We start from the raw sequence: 26,498 nt of genomic DNA on the forward strand, positions 1-26,498 counted from the left end.
TTCTTAGTCCTGGAGGTCATCTAAAGTGTTTCTGGGGGGCATATTCGCTGAATGCTTCAGTATTACAAGTGATCTTTCTTTGATCTTTTTCTTTGGGCATGGACTACTGTTTTTTGTTACGTAACTTGCAAAAAAACCCACTGTAGTCTAACGAGCAGAGCTGCACTCACGGTAGAAGAAAGGCAGCAGAAGGCAGAACCCCGCAGTGCTGACGAATTCTCCCCACAGCGGCCGCAGCCTCTCTCCCCTCTGAATGTCGAGAGCACAAGAGGCTGAACCCAACGCCGTTTTCCCAATCCAAAGCTCGAGGTATCTCTGCCCCCCACGGAAACCTCAGGTAAAGCCAGAGTAGCCAGCGGCACCGCTCCCCTGAGCTGACAACTTCTTTCTCCTCTCTGAAGTATCAGTCATTTCCGTGTCCTAGCAACACGTACTGGGGAAAATTCCTAAAGAGAAAAACAAAAAAATCCAGCTCCTCAGTCCCCAACAGAGGCCATTCCTGCTTGCTCCTGTGCCACTATGCTCATCTCTGAGTGGGCATAACCAGGAAAGGGAAAATCCTTTAAAACTCTGATCATATTCTGAAGGCACCAGTATGTGTTTTCCTCATGGCCTGGGTGAGGACAGAGGCTGAGATGGAGGTTTGGGGCAGAACCTCTACCCCGGCCCCAGAGTAGCCCTAGGGCTGGAGGAGGCAGCCTTGGCCACCGGCTCCAGGGCACTGCCTGTGGGAGAAGTGGACTCAGCCGGGATGGATCTCACACTCAGGAGGTTTCCTCTGGAGAAGCCCGGAGCCCTTTCTGCCCCTCCCTGCAAGGGCAGCTCCGTAAGCACAAACCTCCTGCCCTGCTCTCACCTGGCCCTGTGTAGTGAACAAGTAAAAAGTAAGGAATGATTTTCTTCATTGCCTCTTGGAAGATTCAAGTGTGAAAATTACAGTGTTTCTCTGCCCCCAACAGAAACATTCATTCCTACTTTATTATGGAAAATAACCCCAGTTTGGAGTCACAAAATGAGCTTGTAGTTGATACATCAGGCAACCAAACAAGAGAGCTTCGATATATGAGAGAAGGAAGCAATAAACATTTTGGTCCATCAGGCAAACTTCAGCTCAATTCCAATGCCCAGCCACTGAACTTTAAGGGAGCAAAGGTGAATCTGCCCACGGCCGTGCTGTTGCTTTGAGGTGGACATGACATTGCCACTCTCCAAACCCTCCAGAAGCAAGTGCCACAGAAGCTGCAGCTGCCAAATCTGCAGCGTGTCGGAGTCTTTGCTGTGTGCTCGTGCCCTCCCCCAGTGCAGCTCCGGCTGCCTGGCTCTGCTCCTGCACTGCCGCTGTCCGATGGACTTCAGCTGCCAAAGACCCACGGCGCTCTGTGAGGCAGCGCCGGGCCCACGGTGCTGGTAACACCTTCCCTGTGCTCCACTGGATTATTCTTGGCTAGCCCCACTGGCCTATCTTCTCCCTTTTCTCTTTTAAGAAAAAGTAAATGTAGAAATATCGCTTTGGATTTCAACATTTAACCTAGTTTGTGTTTTAATCTCACTTTCGGGTATGTGAAAAATACATATTATATGATTGGCTTTTCACAAATGTTACTTTGAATAATAGGTGTGTAATATTAGAAGGTTGTGCTGTATTAATTCTCTTTTGTACTGTGTTACATATAGTTTTAGGTTCTAACACAATATTAAATAGAAACTCTGCTATGTGAATGGTTTTTTTAAGGAATGAGATACTTACTTTGAGGAATACTTAAATCTTCCAGAGAAGTCAAACTTACAGTTTTCTTATCAGAAGAAGCTAATTTCTTCAAGCCTTGCTCAGACTTGAAGACACCATGGGGATTAAAGGAAACATCTGACTTACAACAGACAGAGGTCTTGTTTTAAATGCAATGTATGTATAACCATGAAAGATATATGAATACGCAACAGGCTATTGCTTTTATGGTTATTAATTTGTTCACAAGGTATGCTATTCATTACTTAGTGTCCAAGAGCATCCGGACATCCCTAATTCTTTGCTTTTTATTACCTTGTAATTGTCCTATCTCTAAATTTTATTTCTCTAATTGTATTACTATTTTTATAATAATTTTATTATTTTTAAAATTTTAAGATTTTAAAAACCAAGTGATTGGCATTTTTCACAGGGAACATAATAATTCCTAGAGGTGGTGTCAGTGTGTAGTGCTACAGTGGTATTTTCAGCCAGAAAATACCAGGAATATTGCAGGAAAAGCGGTGGAAGAGTGTTCCAGAATTTCTGAGAGACAAAGGGCATGATTTATGCCTGGAGTGAGAAATTAGCTACCCCTCCCACTAGGCCCCTGATAAGCGGCCTTGGTGGGGCCTGGAAGCCTTTGACGCAGTACGAATTTAGTTGTGGTGCAGTTAGAAATATGTTAAGGTAAATACAAAGTAATGAGCTATCTGAGTGTGAATTAGGGGAGAACTGCGGTGTGAAAAGCCTGACCACCACAAGGCAAAGGTAAACAACGTTAGCTTGCCATTGAGAGCGCCTTTGTAAACTGTAAACTATATTAAAGTGTATAGAAACTGCCATCTTCTCGCTAATAAAAGGAGAAAGTAGCTTTACCCATATTGGCTCGACCTACGTTTGTTGTGTCCAGCAACGCCGCATATTATAAGTCCCTATGGTCAAAGAGGCAAAAGATTCAAGAGATCCTCTGCTGTATTCCAGAGCTGCTGTATTTGAAGGGGAAAATGCTCACAGGGTCTGATAAACGATCACCCAGACATTCCTCATGAGTCTGGAGAAAGCAGGAGCCTTGGGGGAAGCAGAACTCTGCAAATAAGCTCTGCCATGTGAGGAAGTGATTTTAACTGTTGTTCCTGGTATTTAAGTAGAGGATGTTGATCAGCAGCATGAAGCTGAGCTAGAGGCTGATCATCAGCAGTGCAGCCCAGGTGTCAGTCCTGGGACCAGGCCTCTTCCTTCTTGATAGTGGCCTGATTAATGGGGCCCAGGGCACCCTCAGCAAGTTGGCTGAATTTCCTGCAGTGGGAGGAGCTGCTGAGACACCAGAGAACCCAAAAGGATCACAACAAGCAGGAGAAATGGGCTGATGGAACCTCCTGAAGTTCAACTAATGGATGAGCAGTGCTGCCTCTGGGGAGGTGCAGCCCCAGGACACGCCATGGGAAGCAGCTCTGCAGAGCAGGTCCTCTGCAGGTCCTGGTGGTGTGACTGGCACAGCCCCACCCCAGCAGGGACCGCCTGGAAGGGACCTGGGTGAACACTGAGGTGTGCAGGCCACTGCCAGGTGGGCTTTGTGCCACAGGATCCATCTCTGTGGATGGGGGAGCTGCTGGGCGTGTCCCGCAGAACCCTGTGATGTCACCACTCGGTCACTGTGACACCACTTGGGTAACTATAACCACCAGCGTTGGGCAGAGCCAGAGCACTCAGGCTGTGACTCACTGGCAGCCGAGGAGCTTCCCAGTGCTGCCAGAGTCCGAGGAGCCTCTGTGTTTCCAGAGTCTGAGAATCTTCCGAGAGCTGCCAGTGACCGAAGAGCTTCCGAGTGCTGCCACTGACTGAGGAGCCTCCAAGTCCTGCCAGTGACTTTGGAGGAATCTCCAAGTCCACAAGTGGCAGCCAAGGCTTCAGTTCCTGCCAGCAGCCGAGAGGAGCCAGCTCCGGGAGCACCGATGGCGGAGGTCGGGCCAGAGGCACCAGCGCCAGGAGCCGTCCGGGTCTGCCGCATCTGCGTGGATTTCCTGCGGAGCCCCGCTGCTGCCGTGGAGCCCTGCGGGCACGTGTTCTGCCACGCCTGCATCCAGCACCAGGCCGGCCACGACCCCGCTGCCGCCTGCCCCATCTGCCAGGGGCCCATTGGGGCCATCCGCCTGCTGCAGGGGCTGCAGAACCGTGCCGGGCGGGCCCCACGTCGGCCCCGCCGCCTCCATCCCTTCGTGGTGCGGTGGCGGCAGCGGCAGCAGCGGGAGGCGCAGGAGGATGCGGCTCCTGGAGGCGGCCGGCGCCGGAGACTCGCCGATGGGGACCGGGCACCGAGCCCTGTGCCCCGCCAGCGGCCCCGGAGAGAGCTGGAGGATCTGCGGAGAAACGGGCTGGGACAGCGGCCGCCTTGGGGAGATGCAGCGATGCCCGCAGGGGACAACCAGCACCGCCCGCCCGTCATCTGAGTGATGTGGATCCTCCAGGGCCCCTCGGAACTGAAATCCAGGCTGCTGAGAAGGGCCTCGTCTGCTTTCTTCGGCCAATTTGTACATAACTTCAAGACTTGGGGAGTGGGAGCTGTGGGAGGGGAAGCATATAGTTGTAGAAACTTAGGTAGAAGATAGGACATTTATGTTAGGATAGTAGCTGTAGAATAAACGTTTTTGTTCACTTGAAGTATTAGAAAGCAGACATTCTTTATCAGCGTCGGACACAGGCAAGAGTGTCTCCTTGAATCTGATGTGTGTGGTGAAAGTTCACAACAGGGAATTTATTCCTCCCTGAAAATATAGATTCATTTCAATGTGCCTCCTATGTCATACACAAACACCCCTTTCCTAGAACTAATTTGCCTGCATTTCCCTTCTACTGGATGTCCCTTTCTTAGTCCTAGCAGTCATCTAAAGTGGTGTCTGGTGGGCATATTCGCTGAATGCTTCAGTATTACAAGTGATCTTTCTTTGATCTTTTTCTTTGGACATGGACTACTGTTTTTCGTTACGTAACTTGCAAAAAAACCCGCTGCAGTCTAACGAGCAGAGCTCCAATCAAGGGAGAAGAAAGGCAGCAGAAGGCAGAACCCCGCAGTGCTGACGAATTCTCCCCACAGCGGCCGCAGCCTCTCTCCCCTCCGAATGTCGGGAGCACGAGAGGCTGAACCCAACGCCTTTTTCCCAATCCAAAGCTCGAGGTATCTCTGCCCTCCACGGGAAACCTCAGGTAAAGCCAGAGTAGCCAGCGGCACCGTTCCCCTGAGCTGACAACTTCTTTCTCCTCTCTGGAGTATCAGTCATTTCCGTGTCCTAGCAACACGTACTGGGGAAAATTCCTAAAGAGAAAAACAAAAAAATCCAGCTCCTCAGTCCCCAACAGAGGCCATTCCTGCTTGCTCCTGTGCCACTATGCTCATCTCTGAGTGGGCATAACCAGGAAAGGGAAAATCCTTTATGACTCTGAGCATATTTGAAGGTGCCAGTAAGTGCTTTCCTCACGGCCAGGGTGAGGACAGAGGCTGAGATGGAGGTTTGGGGCAGAACCTCTACCCCGGCCCCAGAGTAGCCCTAGGGCTGGAGGAGGCAGCCTTGGCCACCGGCTCCAGGGCACTGCCTGTGGGAGAAGTGGACTCAGCCGGGATGGATCTCACACTCAGGAGGTTTCCTCTGGAGAAGCCCAGAGCCCTTTCTGCCCCTCCCTGCAAGGGCAGCTCCGTGAGCACCAACCTCCTGCCCTGCTCTCACCTGGCCCTGTGTAGTGAACAAGTAAAAAGTAAGGAAAGTTTTTCTTCATTGCGTCTTGGAAGATTCAAGTTTGAAAGTTAAAGTTTTACTCTGGCTATAACAGAAACATTCATTCCTGGCTTATTTTGAAAAAAAAAAAAACCACTTTGCAGTCACAAATAGAGCTTGTAGTTGATACATCAGTTGAGCAAGCAACAAAGCTTCAATTAATAAGAAAAGCAAGCAAAAAAGTTTTTGGTCCATCAGGCAAACTTCAGCTCAAATCCAACGCCCAGCCACTGAACTTTAAGGGAGCAAACGTGAATCTGCCCACGGCCGTGCTGTTGCTTTGAGGTGGACATGACATTGCCACTCTCCAAACCCTCGAGAATCAAGTGCTGCAGAAGCTGCAGCTGCCAAATCTGCAGAGTGTCGGAGTCTTTGCTGTGTGCTCCTGCCCTCCCCCAGTGCAGCTCCGGCTGCCTGGCTCTGCTCCTGCACTGCCGCTGTCCGATGGACTTCAGCTGCCAAAGACCCACGGCGCTCTGTGAGGCAGCGCCGGGCCCACGGTGCTGGTAACACCTTCCCTGTGCTCCACCAGATCATTCTTGGCTAGCCCCACTTTCCTATAGTCTTCTTTTCTCTTTTAAGAAAAAGTAAATGTAGAAATATTACTTTGGATCCAAACATTTAACCTCATTTTTGTTTTAATGTCACTTTCAGGTATGTTTAAAATCCAATTCTTTCCTCAACTGTGGCTCGAGGCAAACTTGCCTCTTCTCCCTTTAAGGGGATCTGAACACCCCAGCACCGGTTTGGGCTGGGCAGCGCTGGAGATGTTGGGTGCTTTCATGGAAGGCTTCCCGTCCCCTTTTCCTGCACACAGGAGCTGCCGTGTGACAGAGAAGGTGCGGTACCAAGGGTGTCCCAGGGTGTCTGGGGGCTGTCCGGGGTTGTCCCGTGGCTTTTCCGCGAGTGTTCAGGGTCTGTTCCAGGCTGTCCATGGACTCTGGAGACACCAGAGGACCCACAAGGACAACAACAAGCAGGAGAAATGGGCTGATGGAGCCTCCTGAAGTTCAGCCAAGGGCCGATCAGTCCATCCCCTGGGGAGGTGCAGCCCCAGGACACGCCATGGGAAGCGGCTCTGCAGAGCAGGTCCTCGGCAGGTCCTGGTGGTGGGACTGGCACAGCCCCACCCCAGCAGGGACAGCCTGCAAGGGACCTGGGTGAACACTGAGGTGTGCAGGCCACTGCCAGGTGGGCTTTGTGCCACAGGATCCATCTCTGTGGATGGGGGAGCTGCTGGGCGTGTCCCGCAGAACCCTGTGATGTCACCACTCGGTCACTGTGACACCACTTGGGTAACTATAACCACCAGCGTTGGGCAGAGTCAGAGCACTCAGGCTGTGACTCACTGGCAGCCGAGGAGCTTCCCAGTGCTGCCAGTGTCCGAGGAGCCTCTGTGTTTCCAGTCTGAGAATCTTCCGAGAGCTGCCAGTGACCAAAGAGCTTCCGAGTGCTGCCACTGACTGAGGAGCCTCCGAGTCCCGCCAGTGACTGAGGAGGAATCTCCAAGTCCACAAGTGGCAGCCAAGCCTTCAGTTCCTGCCAGCAGCCGAGAGGAGCCAGCTCCGGGAGCACCGATGGCGGAGGTCGGGCCAGAGGCACCAGCGCCAGGAGCCGTCCGGGTCTGCCGCATCTGCGTGGATTTCCTGCGGAGCCCCGCTGCTGCCGTGGAGCCCTGCGGGCACGTGTTCTGCCACGCCTGCATCCAGCACCAGGCCGGCCACGACCCCGCTGCCGCCTGCCCCATCTGCCAGGGGCCCATTGGGGCCATCCGCCTGCTGCAGGGGCTGCAGAACCGTGCCGGGCGGGCCCCACGTCGGCCCCGCCGCCTCCATCCCTTCGTGGTGCGGTGGCGGCAGCGGCAGCAGCGGGAGGCGCAGGAGGATGCGGCTCCTGGAGGCGGCCGGCGCCGGAGACTCGCCGATGGGGACCGGGCACCGAGCCCTGTGCCCCGCCAGCGGCCCCGGAGAGAGCTGGAGGATCTGCGGAGAAACGGGCTGGGACAGCGGCCGCCGTGGGGAGATGCAGCGATGCCCGCAGGGGACAACCAGCACCGCCCGCCCGTCATCTGAGTGATGTGGATCCTCCAGGGCCCCTCGGAACTGAAATCCAGGCTGCTGAGAAGGGCCTCGCCTGCTTCCTTCGGCCCATTTGTACATATCTTCAAGACTTGGGGAGTGGGAACTGTGGGAGGGGAAGCATATAGTTGTAGATACTTAGGAAGAGGGTAGGATATTGTTATTAGGATAATAGCTGTAAATTAAACTTTTTCGTCCACTTGAAGCATTACATAGCACACATTCTTTATAAGTGTCGGACATACGGAAGAGTGTCTCCTTGAATCTGATGTGTGTGGTGAAATTTCACAACAGATTATTTATTCCACCCTGAACGTACAGATTCATTACAATGTGCCTCCTATCTCATACATAAACACCACTTTTCTAGAACTGATTTGCTTGCATTTGACTTCTACTGGAAGTCATTTTTTAGTCCTTGCGGTCATCTAAAGGGGTTTCTGGTGGGCATATTCACTGAATGCTTCAGTATTACTGGTGATTTTTCTTTGATGTTTTTCTTTGGGCATGCACGATTGTTTTTTGTTACGTAACTTGCAAAGAAACCCACTGTAGTTGTCTATCTGTTTCTCCACTGGTTGCAGCTCCTTTGTGCATAGTTTTACAGCCTGTTATCTTTTTTGCTAGTTAGTCCTAAAACTCTATTGAGCAACTTGAGGAGAACTGAAAAATTCTAGTCTCTGTGTTATTTAACAATAATAAATTTTTCTTGAGGCTACCTCTTTTAGACAAGTCTCAATACTTCATTTTCCATGACAAAGTGCTCCAAAAACTGTAACAATTAATACAAGGAAGTACACCGTGTTGCTATCATGCTGGCATGGTAGCGTGGAGGAAGGTTTTAGAACGGTCTTGGGAATGGTAAACTGAGGAAAAGGATACATTCATGTATGCCCCATTGTTTTAGAAAGGCTTTGGGAATGAGAAACTGAGGGAAAAAATACATTTATGTATGCTCCACTGTTTCAGGAAAGTCCTGCTTCAGCATTCCTCTGTAGACCCCCTTCTCCCCACCCCTGAGCAGTTCCCATTGGACCTGGCCCCTGGGGTGGTTCTGATGTGCTTTAGCTGAACACTGTCTCTATTGTTTAAGACCTTATCTCTTAATTTTGCTGCATAAAACTGTATCTGGGCAATAGCCTGGGGCCTTTGGTTCCTGATACCATTCAGGCAATACAATCTCTCTGGACAAGCATACCATTGGTCTCTCTTGGTCTCTTTATCTCGAATCCTAGCGGCGACTGAGGCAGCGCCGCAGCTCGGACCATGCTAACCCAGATGCTGCCTGGTGAGCCCAGGGCAGCGGGACCGTGGAAAACCCCAGCCCTGGAGGGGACAGCTAGCCGGAGGGTCCCGGGGGGCCGGGGAGGGACGGGGGACAGCGGCGAGGAACCCCCACCAGCAACAAGTGGTGGTCAAAAGAGAAGCAACAATAATATATTTTACTATCTTCCCTGCAAGCAGAAGGAGGTGCAGATTCACAGTGTTTTGTGCTCAAGAGGGGCATTGAAGCTCTGTAGGTGCTTCTGCCCTTTTTCCCTGACCCTAAAGAGAAGGGACACTGTGCCTGCATGGATAGTCTTGGTCTGGAAGTAGTTGGCCTCAGTAACACAGCGTTTTAAGGGCAGAGCGTGGCGATCAGGAGAGGAAGGTGGTTCCCGTGCCTGTGGGAAGCTCTTCCCGAGATCATTGTTAAGTAGGAAGTGGGTGCGTTTCCCAAGGAAAACTTCAGAAATTAAGCTCCAGGGGCAAACACTGTGAGGTTCTACCACCTCCTTGAGGACATCCTTAAAACCACTGGGGCATCAGCAGGGCTTGGAGCAGGACTGGCCAACCCCAGAGCACCTCATGAAGCCCTCTGTGTGTCTGTGGCAGTCGAGTAGCACCTGGGGGGTGCTGAAAGTCCCAGTTCTGACAGAAAATTCTGTTTAACTCGTACACGTTGGCTGGGTGTGTCCCCCCAGTACAGCTCGGTTCTTCTCTGAGGCGGTGCCTGGCAGGGTCTCTCCCTGTTAAGGGCCGGGCGTGTTTCTAGCACAACACAGCAAAGTGGATTATTTGCTTCAGCAAGAGGTGATGATGTCTGGAGAGTTTTTCAGGTACCTCAGCAGCCAGGAGCACCTGTCTAGGTCACTAGGAACACTTTTTGATCTCGATCAGTTCTTTTCTGTGTGAGGCTCTGTGGGCTGCTGGCAAGGCCCAAAGTAAGGAAGGTTGCCCCAGTGTCCGTGCTCATGTCAATAGTTTAATTTATTTGGCTTTTCTAGGAGCAGACGTCGTGGAGGACCTTGGTGCTGTTTTCACTGGCCTCCTGCACTCTCTGAGAGAGCCCCTTGCTCCCTGCTTGACGTTCCAGCTCTGTGACAAAGCTGCTAAGTATCCTCAGCTCTACCAGTTTAACCGATACTATAGACTCTGGATGCCCAAGCAGTCCCAGGAACCTGTGGTATGGAATCCCTGAAGTCACTGAATTCTTGAGCCAGTATTCCTATAAAATCCTCACAGTCGACAGAGGTAACATTTCCATCAGAAACAGCGTTTTTATTGAGGAGGTAATTCTGCATCTCTTGTTGATCGTGCTGGGGACACACGTTTGCTCCAGGGCTTTTCTCTGATGACACAAGAGGTCTCTGTGGTGTTTGGGAGGCGATGCCAGGGCTCAGGGCTCATACAGAGACTCCTCACCGGGCACAGCAGAGCCTGGTGTGCGCTGTGGCCTCTGTTTACAGCGCAAACACCCGGAGTTCCCCCGGGTGGGTGGAGGATCACAGGCCCCTGGGCTGGGTTTGGTGAGTTTTTCTCAGCTCAGCAGTGTGAACACTCCAGATGCCCCTGGGGACACTGCTGGACAGCATCCATCCACTCTCTCCATCCACTCATTTGTACCCAGGAATGTAGGAAACTCTGACTGGGGATGGGCAGTAGTTTTGAAAATCATGCCCTAGCCTTTTTCTCTAGGAACGAACCAAGAGAGTGCCCTGAAAGCACCGGAGGGGCTGCAGGGGCTGAAGGGAACAGAAAGGGCTCCCAGCACCTTTTGCCTCTGTTCTCTGCCATTCCCCAAAAGGCGTCTCAGTCCCGGAAGAGGAGTTTGTCATGCAGCCTGCCAAAATAAAGACCTGTAAAATCCTAGCTCTGCCTTTTGTTTAACATGTTCTTACTTCCTATCTATGTCATCACAGAAAGCAAGGAAAGAAGAAATGTGACTGGTTCCCACTATTGCTCCGTGCAGGCATTTTTAAAGGCTGCTGTACTTCTGTCCTCTTTTTCCACTCCAAGCTTGACTTTCCCCCTCCTTTTTCGAGGTCTGCTGCTTTGGGTGTCCCAAGCAGGGCTGGGTTCCTCAGCAGGGGTCTTAGGAGTTGGTGCAGATTCTGCTTTTTCCGAAGGTGTATCAAAGTGTGCCGGCAAAAGGACTGTTTTCTCCAGGGGAAAGCTTTCTCTCAATGACCATCAATGCACCTATGTGTTTTAATCGTGTAACCAGGTGGATTAAGAAAAGCCGACACCTGTAGCAGATTTCTGTTGGATCTGTGTCTGTGAGAAGTGGGCTGTGCGCTGGAGAGGGAGAGACGCTGTTGGAGAGTGGCAACAGCGGCAGGTGTGAGCTATGAGGATGATGAGGGCTCAGAGCAGCCCTAGGGGTGAGCTGTGAGGATGATGAGGGCTCAGAGCAGCCCCAGGTGTGAGCTGTGAGGATGAGGAGGGCTCAGAGCAGCCCCAGGTGTGAGCTGTGAGGATGAGGAGGGCTCAGAGCAGCCCCAGGTGTGAGCTGTGAGGATGAGGGGCGGCTCCTGCCGGTGGGAGGTTGTTTTAGGGCGAGGGTTTGCCTCCACTGGCTTTTGCACGGAGCTGCTGGAGAAGAGGAGTTTATGGGGAGCTCCCGGGGCTGTCTCCTGGAAGAACGGTGAGCGCTTTGGACAGGGTCTGGGGAATCACTTGGATACGTGGAGCATTGCTCAAAGGAGGAGCCAAGGGACAAACCTTTGTGCCGGGAAGCAGCAGCCAAGCAGGTGAGCCGGTGCGCCTTTGTGGCAGGGACTTTTCCCCTTTCCCTTTGAAATTTCGTCATCCTGAGGTTGAATTGGAGGGGGCAGTCCTGTGGTCCCGCCTTTTAAGGGGTTTGGATTGAGGTAAGAAGCCCCCTTTTGCCATCGTTTGAGGAAAGCCGCTTCTTTTCTGCTCTTCTAGGGGACGCGATTGAAGGGAAGCCTACGTTTCTGTGCCCTCGTTGGGGTGAGGTGAGCGCCGGAGCGTGGCGTCAGTGTCGGGGCTTCAGAGGAAGGGAGCTGCAGCCGTGGCAGCGCTGGCAGGGCGGGGATCGGGCTGTGCCGCTGCATTCGGGGCGCTTCTTCTGCCCCCGGCCCGGCAGCGAAGGGTGCGGCGCGGAGCCCTGCCGGCAGTGCCGGGGCTGGCCGGGGCGGAAGGGGAGCTGGGCGCGGCTGGGCTGCCGCGGGCCCGCCGGAGCCGCGCCGGTGCGAGCCGTGCGGAGCCAAGCGGAGCTTTGGCCGGGCCGGCGGGCGGGGGAGGCGGCGCGGGCGCCGCGCCGGTGCCGGCCGGTGCCGCCGCTCCGTCCGCTCCGGGCGCGGGGCTCGGGCGCCGCCGGGGCCCCCCGGGCCCGGTGCCAGCCCCGCTGGGCCGGGGGCAGCGGGCGGGGGTCTCCCGGCGCGGCGCCGCCTCTGCCTGCCGGAGGAGCCGCTTTCCTGCCGGAGCCGCGCTGCGCCCGGGGCCGGGAGCGCGGCTCCGCATCTTCCAGCCTCCCTCGCTGCGCTGGGTCTTTAGGGTCTTATCGATGTGTTTTAAGGATTTTGGGACTATTTTTAGAGCTCTTTTAGGAATATTTAGGGATTTTTTTAAGGTTCTTTGGGGGTTTTTAGGGGTGTTTTAAGGGTGTTTTAAAGTAGGGTGTTTTTATTGTATTTTAAGGGCGTTCTGAGGCTATTTTTATGTTTTTGTGGGGGTTTTAAGGCATTTTGAAGATGAGGGTTTTTTTTAGGGCATTTTTATGGGTTTTTAGGGTCTTTTCATGGCATAGAGGCTGAGGGGCAGCTTGAGGGGCACTGTGGGGGCTTGAGGGTGACAGAGGCTGGGTCTGAGGGGGGAACAGGGGAGGGGACAGTGGGTGGCACAGAGAGATGCTGAGGGGGGCAGGGGCAGCTGGAGGGTGACAGAGAAGCTGGGGGCTGAGGGGCAGAGGAGAGGGATTAAGGGTGGCACACAGGAGCTGAGGGGCAGCTGAGAGGGGGCTTGAGGGGCAAGGGGGGGCTCGAGGGTGACAGCCAGAGCCTGAGGGCTGGGGGGCAGAGGGAGGGGTCAGGGGTGAAGGGAGAGGGTCTGAGGGCTGGACAGTCCAGTGGAGATCAGGGCTACAGGGTACAGCTTAGGAGGCAAGTTAGGGTACAGATGCAGCACCACTCACCCCAACACCAACCTCACCCTAAGCAGCCTTTTCCCTTTTCACCCCCAACAACAGCAGCACAGCACAGCAAGCCTGACAGCGAGACCACACCGGAAGCCTCCCACTGGGACAGGGCAGCGACCCTCGCACCAGGACACTGCCAGAACCCTCAGAGGACAACAGGACCCGCTGCAAAAAGGTAGGGATGACATCTGTGGACTAGAGAGCAACAGGAAGGGGTTTGGAGGCTGAGCAGGCTTCCTTGAGTTTTTTTTGTTGCAGGGTTACTAGGAATACTTAGGGGATTTTTGAAGGCTTTTTCTGGTGTCTTTTAGAGTATTGTTACACCTTCCTAATGGCTATTTTAGAAATCCTTGGTGCATTTTTAAGGTCAGAATGTGGGACAGACAGGATGCCCGTGGAAAATGCAGAGTATAACTGGAATGCAGTGGAATGCTCTGGGAAGGTGCCAGTGGAGGGCCAGTGGGTCAGGTGCCATGCTGCTGGTCTAAAGGTTGTGAATTCTGAGCAAAGCAAAGTGGTTGTGGTTAGGGTTTTATGGTGGCAGATGTCTCAAGGAGAAATCCAGCACAGAAAAAAATAAAGCCCCAAGCTTTGCACTCTCAGTTTGCAACAGGTATTCGGCAAGAAAAAAAAATCACTGAGTACTTGGGGGTGGGAGATGCAAGATGAGAGAAATCCTGCGCCGTTTTGACATTGAGGAGGCAAAAGGAAACTTGGGACCTGACAAACCAGGGGGATCGCAGGGCCATGGGAATGAATGAGGGATATCTACATGGTGAAAGCAAATTCAGAAGCCCAGATACCTGGCATCAGTTTGTAGGGCTCCCTTGGGACTGTCAGGGCAGCACAAGTTTGAGGGGGGGACGACTTCGGTCTGGGGTACAACCTTTGATGTATGGACTTTTTGCAGTCAGATCCCAGCCCAGGGCCAGGGGCCCTTCGGCACATGCTTTGGCCATTTTCCCTGGGAAAGAAAACTCACCAGTCCAGGTTCCTGATGTCAGTTTGTCGGGCTCTCTTGGGTCTATCAGGGCAGCACAAGTTTGAGGTGGGGACAATTTCAGTCGGGGGTACATCCTTCGATGAATGGACTTTTTGCAGTCAGGTCCCAGCCCTGGGCACATACTTTGGCCATTTTCCCTGGAAAAGAAAGCTCACCAGTCCAGGTTCGTGGTGTCAGTTTGTAGGGCTCCCTTGGGACTGTCTGGGCTGCACACGTTTGAGGTGGGAACAACTCTGTTCTGGGGTACATAACTTTTGTACATACATCTTTTTTTGTACGTATCTTCAAGACTTGGGGAGTGGGAGCTGTGGGAGGGAAAGCATATAGTTGTAGAAACTTGGGGCGTGCATAGGATATTTATATTAGGATAATAGCTGTAAAATAAACTTTTTTGTTCACTTGAAGCATTAAAAAGCAGACATTCTTTATCAGCGTCGGACACAGGGAAGAGTGTCTCCTTGAATCTGATGTGTGTGGTGAAAGCTCACAACAGGGTATTTATTGCACCCTGAACATACGGATTCATTTTAATGGACCTCCTATCTAATACACTGTCACTATAGGACATGTGAAGGCGCAAAGCAAGCTGCTGCAATTGCAAAGGTGAAAAAGAGGAATTTTATTTTCTGACTCCAGCATTTATACTTTTGCAAAAGTGACAGTGGATTGGAGGGTGAATATGCCACCTCTCCAATGACATTGGATAAACTACTAGTACATCAAATTTCTCCACCTCTGTGGAGGAATGGTAAACAATATATAGTTCTTAGAAAGTTATGTGTGAAAGTTCTCTACAAGAATGTAAACTCAGAAGGCTTTAGAAAATCTTAAGAATCAAGGCAACAATACACAAACACCACTTTCCTAGAACTAATTTGCCTGCATTTGCCTTCTACTGCAAGTCCTTTTTTAGTCACGGATTTCATCTAAAGGGGTATCTGGTGGGCATATTCACTGAATGCATCAATATTACAGGTGATCTTTCTTTGAACATTTTCTTTGGACATCTACTATTGTTTTTTGTTATGTAACTTGCAAAAAACCCCTCTGTAGTCCTCTGTCTGTTTCTCCACTGGTTACTGCTTTCCTTTACATCTTGTTGTCTTTTTTGCTAGTTAGTCCTAAAGCTCTATTCTGCAACTTCAGGGGAACTGAAAATTTCTAGTCTCTGTGTTATTTATCAGTAATAAATTTTTCTTGAGACTGCCTCTTGTAGACAAGTCTCAATACTTCATTTTCCAGCACAAAGTGATACAACAACTGTATAACAGTTAATACAAGCATGCACACACAATGATTTCGGTGACTATTATGATATGAACGCATAATAACGAGGCAAACAGACACCAATATCCACAGCAGCAGCACCAAACAGAAGCAGAAACTCTGAGACCACCTCAGCACCGATGGCGGAGGTCGGGCCAGAGGCACCAGCGCCAGGAGCCGTCCGGGTCTGCCGCATCTGCGTGGATTTCCTGCGGAGCCCCGCTGCTGCCGTGGAGCCCTGCGGGCACGTGTTCTGCCACGCCTGCATCCAGCACCAGGCCGGCCACGACCCCGCTGCCGCCTGCCCCATCTGCCAGGGGCCCATTGAGGCCATCCGCCTGCTGCAGGGGCTGCAGAACCGTGCCGGGCGGGCCCCACGTCGGCCCCACCGCCTCCATCCCTTCGTGGTGCGGTGGCGGCAGCGGCAGGAGTTGGCTGCTCCTGGAGGTGGCCGTGGTCCGACATTCTCCGATGGGGACCGGGCACCGAGCCCCCCTGGGCTGCGCCAGCGTGTCCAGAGAGAGTTGGAGGGGCTGGACAGAAACGGGCCAGGGCAGGAACCAACCTCCTGGACAACCTGGGGAACTTCCATCGTGGCCACTGAGGGAGCGGGGAAGAAGAGCCGGCCTCGGGACCACGTGCACCTCCTCCCCTTGATCCCATCTGATGTGGATCCTCCATGGCCCCTCTGAAATGAAAACCAGGATGCTGAGAAAGGCCTTGCCTGGTTTCTTCTGCTCGTTTGCTCTTTAGTGCAGGATTGAGGGAGTGGGAGCTCTGGGAGAGGGAAGGATACGGCTGTGGGAACATGGGCAGATAGGGTGGGATAAGGCTGAAGAACTGGTGGAGAGGGGTGAACGTGGTTATTGGAGCTGGAGGAGAGAGGCCATCCTTGGTTGTTTCTGTGCTGCTTTGCTCATGCTTCTGGGTATGCAGCTGGGAAAGGGAAAGGGAAAGTCAAGTCCCTCAAGACTCTCTGAGCAGATCCCAAAGGGGGCCAGTGCCTGCTTTCCTGAGGAGCAGAGTGAGAAAAGAGGCAGAGATGAAGGTTTAGGGCAGAACCCCCTTTCCTCTCATGCTTCTGCACACCCTTGCACTGTGGAGAGCTGAAATCCCAGGAGATGCTCTCCAGGCTGGGGGAGACAGCCCTGGCACAACCCTGTGTCAAAGGGCTTTCTGGAAATTCCCCCCTCCTACAGCAAAGCATAACCTGCATTCAGGCTGGGGCTCTATTGCTGGACAGCATAAGCTTATCCTCCCCATGAGAGTCAGCCTGCACTGGAGCCAGGGAAGCGTGAGAGGCTGACTCTGTAATGTATCCTTGCCAGCTAATCGGTGTTTATAGGCTTAGATCTGCTGCTTCTTAATTTTATTCCAGCCCCTTGATTGAATTTCTCACATGTAAGTGAGCCCCACGAGTCCATGCTGGCCATATATAATGGATGGTGGTGGAGAGAAAGAACACAAATGTGACTGAATGCCAGTAACCAATGCCCAGGCAGTGGTGCAGCAGAACCATCTGCTGAACATGTCCCACTGCCAGAACCTGTCCTCAGTGCCACTGGGCAAGATGCTTCCTCTGTCCCCAGCACCTGGCCTGGGGCCATGACCAGACTCGGCCATTCTCTATTGGCCCCAAGAGGAGGACAAGGCTTGGAGCCAAGTCACCAAGCTACTATCTCCAGGAACGGCGCCAGTTCCACCCACTGAGCCCTGATGCTGCCACTCGATGCCCCATCAAATATTAATACAATGCTCAATGCCTCTGTGCCCTGCCCAGCACTGCAGGGCTGCCTGACCACTCCAACCTCCCCTCCTGGCCCATTTTGTTCATTTCTTCCCAAACAGGGACTTTGGGGGTGCAGCTGCACCACCTCTGGGTGTTCCCTGAGCCTGACACTTCAGGACCCAACCCCCTTCAGCAGCCAGCTCAGCCCCCCCTAGCAGGTAAGACCCTCCTGGGCCTGGGGCAGTGGGCACTCCCATTCCCGAGGAATGCCAGCCTGTCACCCCGGGGAGTGGGAGGACGGGCTGGGGGCATGAGATGCTCCGAGAAGGGCTGGCGGCCATGGGACAGCCCCGGGCTCGGTCCTTGGCTACAGGGGAACAGCGGGCAGCAGAGATTCCTCAGCTCCGTCCTGTCCTCTGAAGGAATCAGATCCACCCGTGGCTGTCCCCCGAGGAGGGTTCTCCCTAAGATCCGGGATGATGTGTCGGGCCACCCCTCAGCTGGGGGGACCCTGGAGGTTTTTGGGCCCACCTCCCCTTGCTGCCCTCCCCCAGGAGGAGGCCCGCGCTCTGCCCCCAGCAGCCGCCCGGCCCGGCAGGGGATGGAGCCCGGCAGGTCGGTGCCGGTGGAGCTGAAGCTCCGCAAGCCCTCGCAGCGGGCCAGGATCCCGGCGCCCTTCCTCGCCCAACCGGTAGGTCGCTGGCTCGGCCCGCGGCCCCCGGCTCGTCCCCTCGGCGGCCGTACCCCTTCGAGCCCCCATGACTCTGTCCGCACAGGACGGGGCGCTTGGGCCGGCGGGGCCCCCCAGGCCGGACCCCGCGGAGATAGACGCGGAATCCCTGGTGCCCACGCACGATGAGCGGGGCCGTCTCATCCCCGAGTGGAAGCGGCAAGTGATGGTGCGGCGGCTGCGGGCCCGACTGGCGGACGAGGACCCGGCGGGAGAGCAGGTACGAGGGGCACGGGGAGCAGAGGGGGCGCGGGCTGTCGGAAGCCGCTGACCGCCTCTATCCGCAGGATGCAGGCTCCTGGAGCTTCTCGCCCTCCCACCAAGCCGTGCTGGGCCCGTTCGGGGAGCTGCTGACCGAGACAGACCTGCATCAGCTGGAGAGGGCAGTGGAGAGCCTGCGGCTGCGGCGTCGTGGCGAGGTGTACCAGAGCGAGCTGCGGCGCCTGGTGCGGGAGCTACGCGCCCTCTTGCCCGCGCCGCTGCTCAGCATCTCCGTCCGCAGCCCCCCGCCTGCTCCGGGGCAGCCCCTGCCCCTCTGGTGCGGCCGCCTGGCCGGCGCCGTCAATAGCCTGGCCGCGCTGCTGGGCAACGCCGAGGGGGTGCGGGGTCCCTGCGCCGCCGCCGCCGCGCCCGCCGCCACCTCCGCTCTCCCCGCCGCCGCCGGGCATCCCCGGGAGCCAGGGGGCAGCCTGGCGCAGCGGGAGATCCGCCAGTGCGGCGTTTGTGTCCGCAGCCTGCGCGGCGCCTTCGAGCCCGCCTGGGGGGCCGCGGGGAGCGCCCCGGCCGGGGGCGGCGAGGCGGAGGCCGCCAGCGACTCGGGCATCAGCTGCGAGGAGGCGTTCTCCGACGGCGGCTCCCCGCGGCACGGGAAAGGGCCGGGGCCGGAGTGGGGCAGCTTGAGGAAGGAACGGATCGTGATGCTCTTCCTGAGCCACTGGAGACGCTCCGCGTACGCGCCCTTGCGGCCCGCCGCCGGGGACCCTCGGGAGGCAGCGGGGAGCGGGGCCCGGGCGGCGGCCCGCCTGGCGCGGCAGAGAGCGGCCATCCAGAAGCTGCTGAGCGGCTGGCGGGACGCCGCCTCCCGCCGGCCCCCGCCGCCGCCCCCCGCCCGCACCCTGCTCTCCCCGGAGCAGTTCGTGTCGGCGGCGGGGGGCGGCCCGGCCGAGTACGAGAGCCTGTCGCTGGAGCTGTTCATGCTGGGCTATTTCCGCATCTTGGAGCAGGACCTGCCCCCCGAGGAGCGCCGTGGCCGCCACCTGCTCTGTTTCGAGGTGTTTGAGCAGCTGGGCCGGCACGGCTGGCGGGCGGTGCGGGCCTTCCACCGCGCCGTCATCGACGAGATCGCGGCCGGGCGGCGCGGCTGGCGCGACGGCTTCGACGACATCAAGGCACGGTACTTCGGGACTCCGCACAGCCCGGCCCAGCGGCCGGGGCAGGCCGGGGAGGAGGGCGACGAGATTTGTCGCTACATCGATCGCAGCTTCGCCTTTTGGAAGGAGAAGGAAGCCGAGATCTTCAGCCTGGAGGAGTGATGCCGAGGGGCTTCGGAGGCCGCGGGCTGCAATAAAAACCTTCTCGGTTCTGTCCCAGCTAAGCGAGGCTTTCCGGGGCGGTGAAGAAAGCTGCTCAGCTGGGCGGGCCGCCTCAGTAGCCCAGCTCCCCCTCTCCCAGGGCGGGTGTTCCAGTCCTCGGCTGCCGCCGCGTGTTTACGGCTGCCGCGGGGTGATAGCCACCTCTATTTATAGCGGCAGCGGCAGTGCGAGCCGGAGCAGCGAGGAGGGGCATCGCGGGGAGCCCCTGCTGCCGATGGGGTGGAGGGAGGATGCTCTGGGAGCTTGTCCCTCCAGGCTCGGTGCCCAGCCGACCCCTTCGCGAGGGGGAGGCTTTCCTAAAGGCAACAGCGCCGCGGGATGGGGCAACGACGCAGATGGGCAGCGGCGAGAGCTCTGCCCGCGCGGTGCCTTTAAGAGCAGGGAGCAGTGTCCAGGTGCCGCCTAAAAATAGCGAGTGCCCCCGGTCCCGGCTGATCCCGTGTCATGCGGCGTGTCCCTGCCCAGCGCCGGGACCGCGGTCCCTTCCCTCCCGCGGGGCGGCCGGGCTGGGGAGCACTGGTGAGAGCGGGAGCGACCGCGCCGAGAGGGCTCAAATCGCCCCGAAAATCATCCCCAAAAGGCCGGTCGCCGCCCCGGCAGGGCAGCTGCGGCGTGGTGAGGAGAAAACGCGGCCATCGTGGGAGGGGGGCAGTGGGAAGCGCTTGTGCAGCCGCTGCTGTCTGTGACTCCGGCGCTGGGAAGGGGGGGAGGATGTCGCGGCAGGGGGAGAGGGAGACACCGTCGCCTTTTCCTAGCAGGGACACTCTTGCCTCCCGCTGCTCGGGCACTGCCCGCCTGCCAGGCCCCACGGCCATCCCCGGCACCATGGTGAGGAACATGGACGACTTTGACTTCTGCCTGCCTTCGCATGCCCAGGGCGTGCTGGAGGGGCTGCAGCAGTTCCGCACCAACCCCAAACTGGCCGACGTGACGCTGGTGGCCGGCGGGCGGGAGTTTCCCTGCCACCGAGGCATCCTGGCCCTCTGCAGCCACTACTTCTATGCCATGTTCTCCGGTGACTTTGCTGAAAGCATCGCAGCACGGGTGGAGCTAAAGGAAGTAGACCCCAGTGCGCTGGAGATGCTGCTTGATTTTGCCTACACGGGAAAGGTCACCATCAACCAGGGCAATGTGGAGGGGCTGATGCGGACCTCCAGCCAGCTCCACTTCCCTGCCATCCAGAAGGTCTGCAGCCGCTACCTCCGGCAGCAGATGGATGCCACCAACTGCCTAGGTATCTGTGAGTTTGGTGAGAGCCACGGCTGCCCTGAGGTCTCCTCCAAGGCCTGGTCTTTCTTGCAGGAGAACTTTGAAGCCGTCTCTCTTCAGGAGGAGTTCCTCCAGCTCTCCAAGGAGAGGCTGGCTGTCTACCTCTCCAATGACCAGCTGCAGGTGCAGGAGGAGCGGAGCCTGGTTGAGGCTGTACTGCGCTGGGTACGCCACGACCCGGGATCCCGAGCCCAGTTCCTGCCAGAGCTGCTGGAGCTGACCCACCTTGTCTCGCTGCCTGACCAGTACCTGCAGAACCTCCTTGCCACTGAGCCTCTTGTTCGTGACTCAGATGCCAGCAAGGCCCTCGTTGCCCGATCCCGCACCATGGTGCGTACCTCCTTCCCCTAAATGCCACTTCCCGAGCCAGGAAGGAGGAGCCTGACAGTCCCATCTCTGCCTCTTCAGCAGGGGCAGAGTGGCACCGGTGCCCTGAAGAACCCCCCAGCCCCACCACAGAAGCTAGAGGAGGTGCTGGTGGTGGTTGGTGGCCGTGTGCTGGAGGATGGCGAGGATGACGAGAGGGGGCTGGAAATGCCAACTACCACCAGGAACTTTGCCTTCTACAACCCTAAAAGCAGTAAGTGCCCCCCACTTCCTCCAGCTCCCTCCATGTTAATTAACCATCTGTCTACCCTGAAGGCACCTCTTGCCAAACCGGTTTAGAGAGACACTGGTGGGGTTGGGACGGGCTTGAAACATGGGTAGCTTAAAAAGTGCCATCGCTGGCTCTGGGATCATTGCTTGGCTCTGTTGGGTTTCAGGGCGATGGATGGCTCTGCCTGACTTCCCTGATTACAACAAGTGGGGCTTTTCCCTGGTGGCTCTGAACAATGATGTGTACGTCACAGGTCAGTGCCAAGGCTGGTGGTGCAGGGTGGGGCTTCAAAGAGCAGGGATGGAGGACAGGGGACAATGGTATGAGCATGAAGCACTGGTGTGGGGCCAGAGGCTCCTCTCTGAGCAAAATCCTCTCCTTACTCTCTGCTTGGGCAAATCTGGCCACAGGCAAGGAATACTCAGGGACAGCTGCACTTGGAGAGGGTGGCCCACCTGACCTGTCTCTCTCTAGGTGGCTCCCGGGGGTCCCAGAATGACACGTGGTCAACGACACAGGCCTGGTGCTTCTGCCCCAGGGATGGAGTCTGGCAGCCCATCGCTTCCATGCTGAGAGCCCGGACAAACCACACCAGCGCTGTCCTCAATGGTGAGATCTACGTGATCGGGGGTAAGGCTGCAAAGACCCTGTGGGTGCTGCTAGGATGGGGGTCCACAGGTGCCCCAGAGCAGCAGGGTGGCTGCAGTGTCCTGTCACCCTGCAGGGACAACAGTGGATGTGGTGGAGGTGGAGCGCTATGACCCGTACAACAAGAGCTGGTGTGCCATCAGCCCAGCCCTCAAGTACGTGAGCAATTTTGCAGCTGCCAGCTGCTTGGGCAAGCTCTACCTGGTGGGCTCCTGCGCCGTCAAGTACAACGCGCTCACTCTGCAGTGCTACAACCCCGTGCAAGGTGAGAGCTGACCCTGCTGCCACACCCCACCAGTGTTGTCCCCGGGAGAGGGACTGAGGGGGACCCCCAGGCAGGCAGCACCCCTGGACTGCCAAGCATGGTCCTGTGGGATGGAGCAGGTGCTGACAGGGTGTGGTGGTGGCTGTGGCCCAGGAGCCCCAGAGTGGAGCTGTTAGCAGCATGGAGTCACAGTGTCTGACACAGCTCAGAGCTCAGCTTTGGCAGAGTGGAATCTCTGAGGCATTGGGATGGGGGAGGCTGCCTGCCTTAGGGAGAAACTAGCGCCTTGTGACAATCCTCAAGCAGACTCTTTTCCATCCCACAGCACCACTACAAACCACATCCTCACCCCCCGCTATTTTTTATGCAAGACCCTCGACTGGGATGGGGACTGTGGTGCCAGTCTGCCTGGCTGCTCTGCCTCCTCCCTTTCAAATTCCCCCTGAAATAGCAATGCTTTTTTCAGCGACTGGCAGCTGCATGGAGAGCCGGGGTGGGGTGCGCTGCTAATGGCTGCTCCTTGCAGATCTGTGGAGCGTGATCACATCTCCCTTCATCCCCAAGTACCTCTCAGCCCCACGCTGCGCCACTCTGCGCGGGCTCATCTACCTCATCGGGGACAACACCAAGAAGGTCCACGTGTACAACCCAGAGGCCAACATCTGGCAGAAGGTGGGATGTGGGACCAGGCACAATCAGCCTCCCAGGGATACGGGGATGGTGTTCCCAGCTGCTTCCCCTCAGTGCCAGCACACCCCTCTCCCTCCTACCCACTCATCCCTTGGTTCTATTAACACCTACAGAGCTGAGGATGCCCCATTCCTTCCTCCCCTGCTCCCCATCACACATGCACAAGGCACTAGAGGCCCCCAAACCCCACAGATAGGAAAGATGGGGTAGGGAGACACTTCTGGTGGGTCACTGTCCTCTGTGGTGGGAGTAGGAGGTCACCAAGGAGTCCCTACACATCTCACTCTGTCCCTCACACAGGTGCAGCTCCTACACACACTGCATGAGAACGGTGGGATGGTGGCACTGGGTGACCGGCTCTTTGTCACCGGTGGCCACTGGAAGGGCATGGACGGGGACTACCGGGTAGAAATGGAGGTGTATGACTGCACCAAGGACCTCTGGACGCGTGAGGGCTCCCTGCCTTGTCTCTGGCTCTTCCACAGCTCTTCCTCCATCTTCATGGACACTTCTAAATGGACAGAACCTTTCCAGGGTGACCATGGGTGGTAGGAGAATCTCAGTGATGCCTGTCACCCTTTGCAGCCATGCTCCCCTTTTTTCTGCTGCCTGTTCAGACTGGCGAGTGGGAGGTGGAAAGCCCTGTGCCAGGCTGGCTGGGGCATCAGGAGCATATTCTCCCCCACCACTGCAGAGAAAAGGCTTTTCCTTATAAACATGCTTTGGTTAATGCTCTCTTCTTTTCATTTGTGGGTTTGTGGTTTTTTTAGAACTGCATTTCCCACCCTGCCCCCCCCCAAAAAACAAACAAACAAACAAACAAACAAAAAAACAAAAAAAAAAACCCTAAAGATTTCTGGGTATTTCAAGTCCTCCCAAAGTGTGATTCATCCCATCAAAGCCTGACATTGCTGCCTGGGGGCAGCAGCCTGTGCAAAACCCTGTTTTCTCTCCTGGGATGCGCAGCATGCACCCCAGGGAAGCAATCCATGGCCATGGTGAAGCAGCTGGCACCCGAGCGAGCCCGTGCTGGTGCGGTGACTCCTGCCCCAGCCCCGGTACCGGGGGCAGAGGGATGGGTGAGCACAAAATGAGGCTTCCCCGCTGGCTGGGCCCACAGCCAGCACCGCCGGCCGGTTCAGCTGTTCCCCCTCCGGTTGTCCGTGTTTCCGAAGCGTTACCAACGCCGCGCTGAGGCGCCCCCGGGGCGGGGTGGGCACCGCCCGCTCCCGGCGCTGCTCGCTCGGCCCACGCGGGGTTTTCCCCGCGGGGAGGTCCCCGAGGGCAGAGCCCAGCAGCGAGGCGGGGCCGGGCCGCCCTCCCGGTAGCGGCGGCGGGATGCGGCTGCCGGAGCTGTGCCTGGCGCTCCTCTACGCCGCCGGCACCGGAGCCCCGCGGGCAGCCCGGGAGCGGCCGCCGGCCCCGGGGGCGGCCCGCGTGGATCCCCGGCAGGCGTGGATGCTGCTGGCCGGGAGCCCCGGGAGGGGCAGCGGCGATCGGGGCCGCGGCGGCACCGGGGCTCGCTCGGCACCGGCGGGCCCCGGCTCTCCGGGAAAAACAACCCCGGCAGCCGCGCAGACCGGCGGCAGCGGGGCCGGCCCGGCCTCCCCCGCCCTGCCCGAGGAGCTGCGGAGGGAGCTGCAGCTCCTGCTCAGAGGTACCGCGCTGGGACCCCAGGGTGGCAGCTGTGGGGACAGCAGGGCAAGGCAAAGCAGGGCTGGGCAGCAGAGCCAGCCGAAGGGAAGGTTCCCTTCCTAACGTCAAACTCCGGTGGGGTTTGGGGTCAGGCACGGCAAAGATGTGCAGGACAGCTGGGGAAGGGTGTAAGGAAGAAGAAAGCAGCAAAGGCAGCCCCCGCGCCAGGGCCCAGCGTCGTGTGGAAGCAGCCTTCCATTGCCAAACCCGTGAAGACATCGTTGTGGAGAAGATGTGGCAGGAGCTGGGGCTGTTCTATATTGTAAGTGCCCAGCCTGCCCCTTTTTCCTGTCTGCAGGGGCACCTGCCCGGGCACAGGGACTCCTCCTCTAACTCCAGCCATTCCCTATGCCAGCCTGAGAGGGAGGGGATGTTCCACCATGGCCCAGGGCTGAACCTGACCAGCGGGCAGTACACAGCCCCCTTTGCAGGATACTACACCTTCAGCAGCACGCTGCACATTGGTGAGCCCTGTGACAGCCCCACGGCCCTGCCGGGGCAGGCGGGGATGGGATGGTCTCACCCCCTGCTCTGTCCCAGCACGCCGGGAGCCGCGGAGGAGGAGGCAGGGATGCCGAGGGAGCCGCCTGCGGGTGCTGATCTGTGTGCAGTCCTGCTGCCAGCACAACAGGTATGGCAGGGCAAGGCCAGGGCCAGGGACGGGGGAAGGAGCCCAGCATTGCTGGGAAAGGAGGGGCCTGCTACCCCCACCACTGTCCTTCCTCTTCGGCAGCCATTTGGAGAGCATATCCCAGCTGGAGAGCAGTGGTGACCTTTTCACCATCTCTGTCACAGGCACCCTGTACCTGCAGGTGAGTGGTGCCAGCTCCTGGTCACAGTGCTGGGCAGGAAGGTGCCTTCCATGGCCCGAGCCCAGGGCTGCTGGGCATCAGGTCTGCTGCTCAGGTGACCTCCAAACTCCAAAGACAGTGAGGGCACTATAGCACAGACTGTGGCTGGGCTGCCCTAAAGGCTGCTCTTTTCCCAGAAGGAAAGGTAAGGGCAGCTCCTCTTGGTTGCTGTGTGCAGGGGAGAGCTCTCTCCTTGGCTCTGCCAGGCCATGCCTGGTGCCCAGGGGAGGTGTCCTGGCCCTAATCCCTCTCTTCCCCCAGGCTGGGCAGTATGCCTCTGTTTTCGTGGACAACACGGCAGGCTCTCCCCTCACAGTTCAAAGTGGCTCCGATTTCAGTGCTGTTCTGCTGGGAGTGTGAAGAGGCTGAACCATGCTGAACCTGTGCCAGGAGCAGCCAGACCCTTCCCTCTGTCAGCCACCATCATGATCAGCACCAAGCCTAAGGAAGACTGCTCATGCCGGAAACTACAGTCTGGTCCGACACTGCTCACACTGCAGAACCAGCTAAAGATGGACAAAAGATCATGATGATGATTATGATGATAGTAATAAAGCAGCCTGACCAGGATATAAAGGCATTCACTTTTATCTAAAGGCTAGGCCTAGAAGTTTATCTTGGAAAACACTGCTGACAGTGGCAGTGGATGGCAGCCTAGGGCTCAGCTCCCACTGTTCCTGGTAAAAGCCCCACACATCCATTTTTGCCCTTCATGGACCTCCAAACCAGATTATGTAGTGCTTTAGCCCCCTGCAATGTATGAACAGAGGGTTTTGCTGGCAGGAGCCAACATCCTTTGCACTAACCATCAAAGCAAAGTCCCAATAACACCGCACGTTGGATTAAAGCAAATTCCTGCCCTGTGACTTTCCAGAGCAGGCACTCCCTGCCTGTGGCCCAAGGCCTGGCTGTGGGAGGCACAGATACAGCACAGCTCATTGCTCTGGCTGCGATAGCTGCCTGAGCTCAGGATGGGCACAGGCCTACGTGACCGAGCAGGGCTGCAGCAGAAGCACCAGGAAGGCTGAGCGTTTGATTTCCGAGTAGCACTCACTACTGGGTAAGTTGTGCCAGCAACACTGCAAGATAGGCTGAGCCAACAGCCCCACCTTCTCCCAGCGATGGCCCTGGCCCTGCCTGCCCTTCTCCACAGGCTGCATCTCCTT

General features: G+C 56.6%; 3 protein-coding genes and 1 long non-coding RNA gene across 7 annotated transcripts; 3 read left to right on the forward strand and 1 right to left on the reverse strand.

Moving 5' to 3' along the window:
• Positions 1–14,601: 14,601 nt before the first annotated feature.
• LOC146766584 (uncharacterized) lies at positions 14,602–17,873 on the reverse strand. Its single transcript, XR_014957282.1, has 2 exons — positions 17,739–17,873; positions 14,602–16,277 (listed from the first exon to the last, which is right to left on the reverse strand). It is a non-coding gene; the product is annotated as an uncharacterized LOC146766584 (long non-coding RNA).
• ESPNL (espin like) lies at positions 16,276–19,374 on the forward strand. Its single transcript, XM_085587562.1, has 3 exons — positions 16,276–17,685; positions 17,771–17,944; positions 18,012–19,374. The coding sequence occupies exons 1-3, from the start codon at positions 17,305–17,307 to the stop codon at positions 19,254–19,256; spliced, it is 1,800 nt and encodes a 599-aa protein (XP_085443688.1). The 5' UTR covers positions 16,276–17,304; the 3' UTR covers positions 19,257–19,374.
• Positions 19,375–19,785: 411 nt separating this feature from the next.
• On the forward strand, positions 19,786–23,526 carry KLHL30 (kelch like family member 30). 3 transcript variants are annotated; one of them, XM_085587558.1, is made up of 8 exons: positions 19,786–19,931; positions 20,072–20,915; positions 20,994–21,165; positions 21,350–21,436; positions 21,658–21,813; positions 21,908–22,096; positions 22,623–22,768; positions 23,087–23,526. In XM_085587558.1, the coding sequence occupies exons 2-8, from the start codon at positions 20,142–20,144 to the stop codon at positions 23,336–23,338; spliced, it is 1,776 nt and encodes a 591-aa protein (XP_085443684.1). In that variant the 5' UTR covers positions 19,786–19,931; positions 20,072–20,141; the 3' UTR covers positions 23,339–23,526. The 3 variants fall into 3 exon arrangements, with proteins under 3 accessions (XP_085443684.1, XP_021402715.1, XP_085443683.1); XM_021547040.3 differs by having other exon boundaries at positions 19,791–19,931; positions 20,075–20,915; XM_085587557.1 differs by lacking the exon at positions 19,786–19,931 and having other exon boundaries at positions 19,955–20,915.
• Positions 23,527–24,109: 583 nt separating this feature from the next.
• LOC110479654 (erythroferrone-like) lies at positions 24,110–25,908 on the forward strand. 2 transcript variants are annotated; one of them, XM_085587561.1, is made up of 6 exons: positions 24,110–24,443; positions 24,574–24,743; positions 24,837–24,945; positions 25,022–25,112; positions 25,215–25,293; positions 25,594–25,908. In XM_085587561.1, the coding sequence occupies exons 1-6, from the start codon at positions 24,125–24,127 to the stop codon at positions 25,690–25,692; spliced, it is 867 nt and encodes a 288-aa protein (XP_085443687.1). In that variant the 5' UTR covers positions 24,110–24,124; the 3' UTR covers positions 25,693–25,908. The 2 variants fall into 2 exon arrangements, with proteins under 2 accessions (XP_085443687.1, XP_077641675.1); XM_077785549.2 differs by having other exon boundaries at positions 25,671–25,908.
• The last annotated feature ends 590 nt before the right edge of the window (positions 25,909–26,498 follow it).

Source organism: Lonchura striata, chromosome 9 (assembly GCF_050655825.1).
Source record: "Lonchura striata isolate lonStrDom1 chromosome 9, ASM5065582v1, whole genome shotgun sequence".
Lineage (NCBI taxonomy): Eukaryota > Metazoa > Chordata > Aves > Passeriformes > Estrildidae > Lonchura > Lonchura striata.

Excerpts from the sequence above, each read along its gene's own strand:
- ESPNL (XM_085587562.1), top strand. The coding sequence starts at position 17,305 with ATGAGATGCTCCGAGAAGGGCTGGCGGCCATGGGACAGCCCCGGGCTC. Across the intron at positions 17,686-17,770 it reads CGCCCTTCCTCGCCCAACCG|GACGGGGCGCTTGGGCCGGC; the intron begins GTAGGTCGCTGG and ends CTGTCCGCACAG. Across the intron at positions 17,945-18,011 it reads AGGACCCGGCGGGAGAGCAG|GATGCAGGCTCCTGGAGCTT; the intron begins GTACGAGGGGCA and ends CTCTATCCGCAG.
- KLHL30 (XM_085587557.1), top strand. The coding sequence starts at position 20,028 with ATGTCGCGGCAGGGGGAGAGGGAGACACCGTCGCCTTTTCCTAGCAGG. Across the intron at positions 20,916-20,993 it reads TTGCCCGATCCCGCACCATG|CAGGGGCAGAGTGGCACCGG; the intron begins GTGCGTACCTCC and ends CTGCCTCTTCAG. Across the intron at positions 22,769-23,086 it reads AGGCCAACATCTGGCAGAAG|GTGCAGCTCCTACACACACT; the intron begins GTGGGATGTGGG and ends TCCCTCACACAG.
- LOC110479654 (XM_077785549.2), top strand. The coding sequence starts at position 24,125 with ATGCGGCTGCCGGAGCTGTGCCTGGCGCTCCTCTACGCCGCCGGCACC. Across the intron at positions 24,744-24,836 it reads AGCTGGGGCTGTTCTATATT|CCTGAGAGGGAGGGGATGTT; the intron begins GTAAGTGCCCAG and ends TCCCTATGCCAG. Across the intron at positions 25,294-25,670 it reads CAGGCACCCTGTACCTGCAG|TGCTGTTCTGCTGGGAGTGT; the intron begins GTGAGTGGTGCC and ends CTCCGATTTCAG.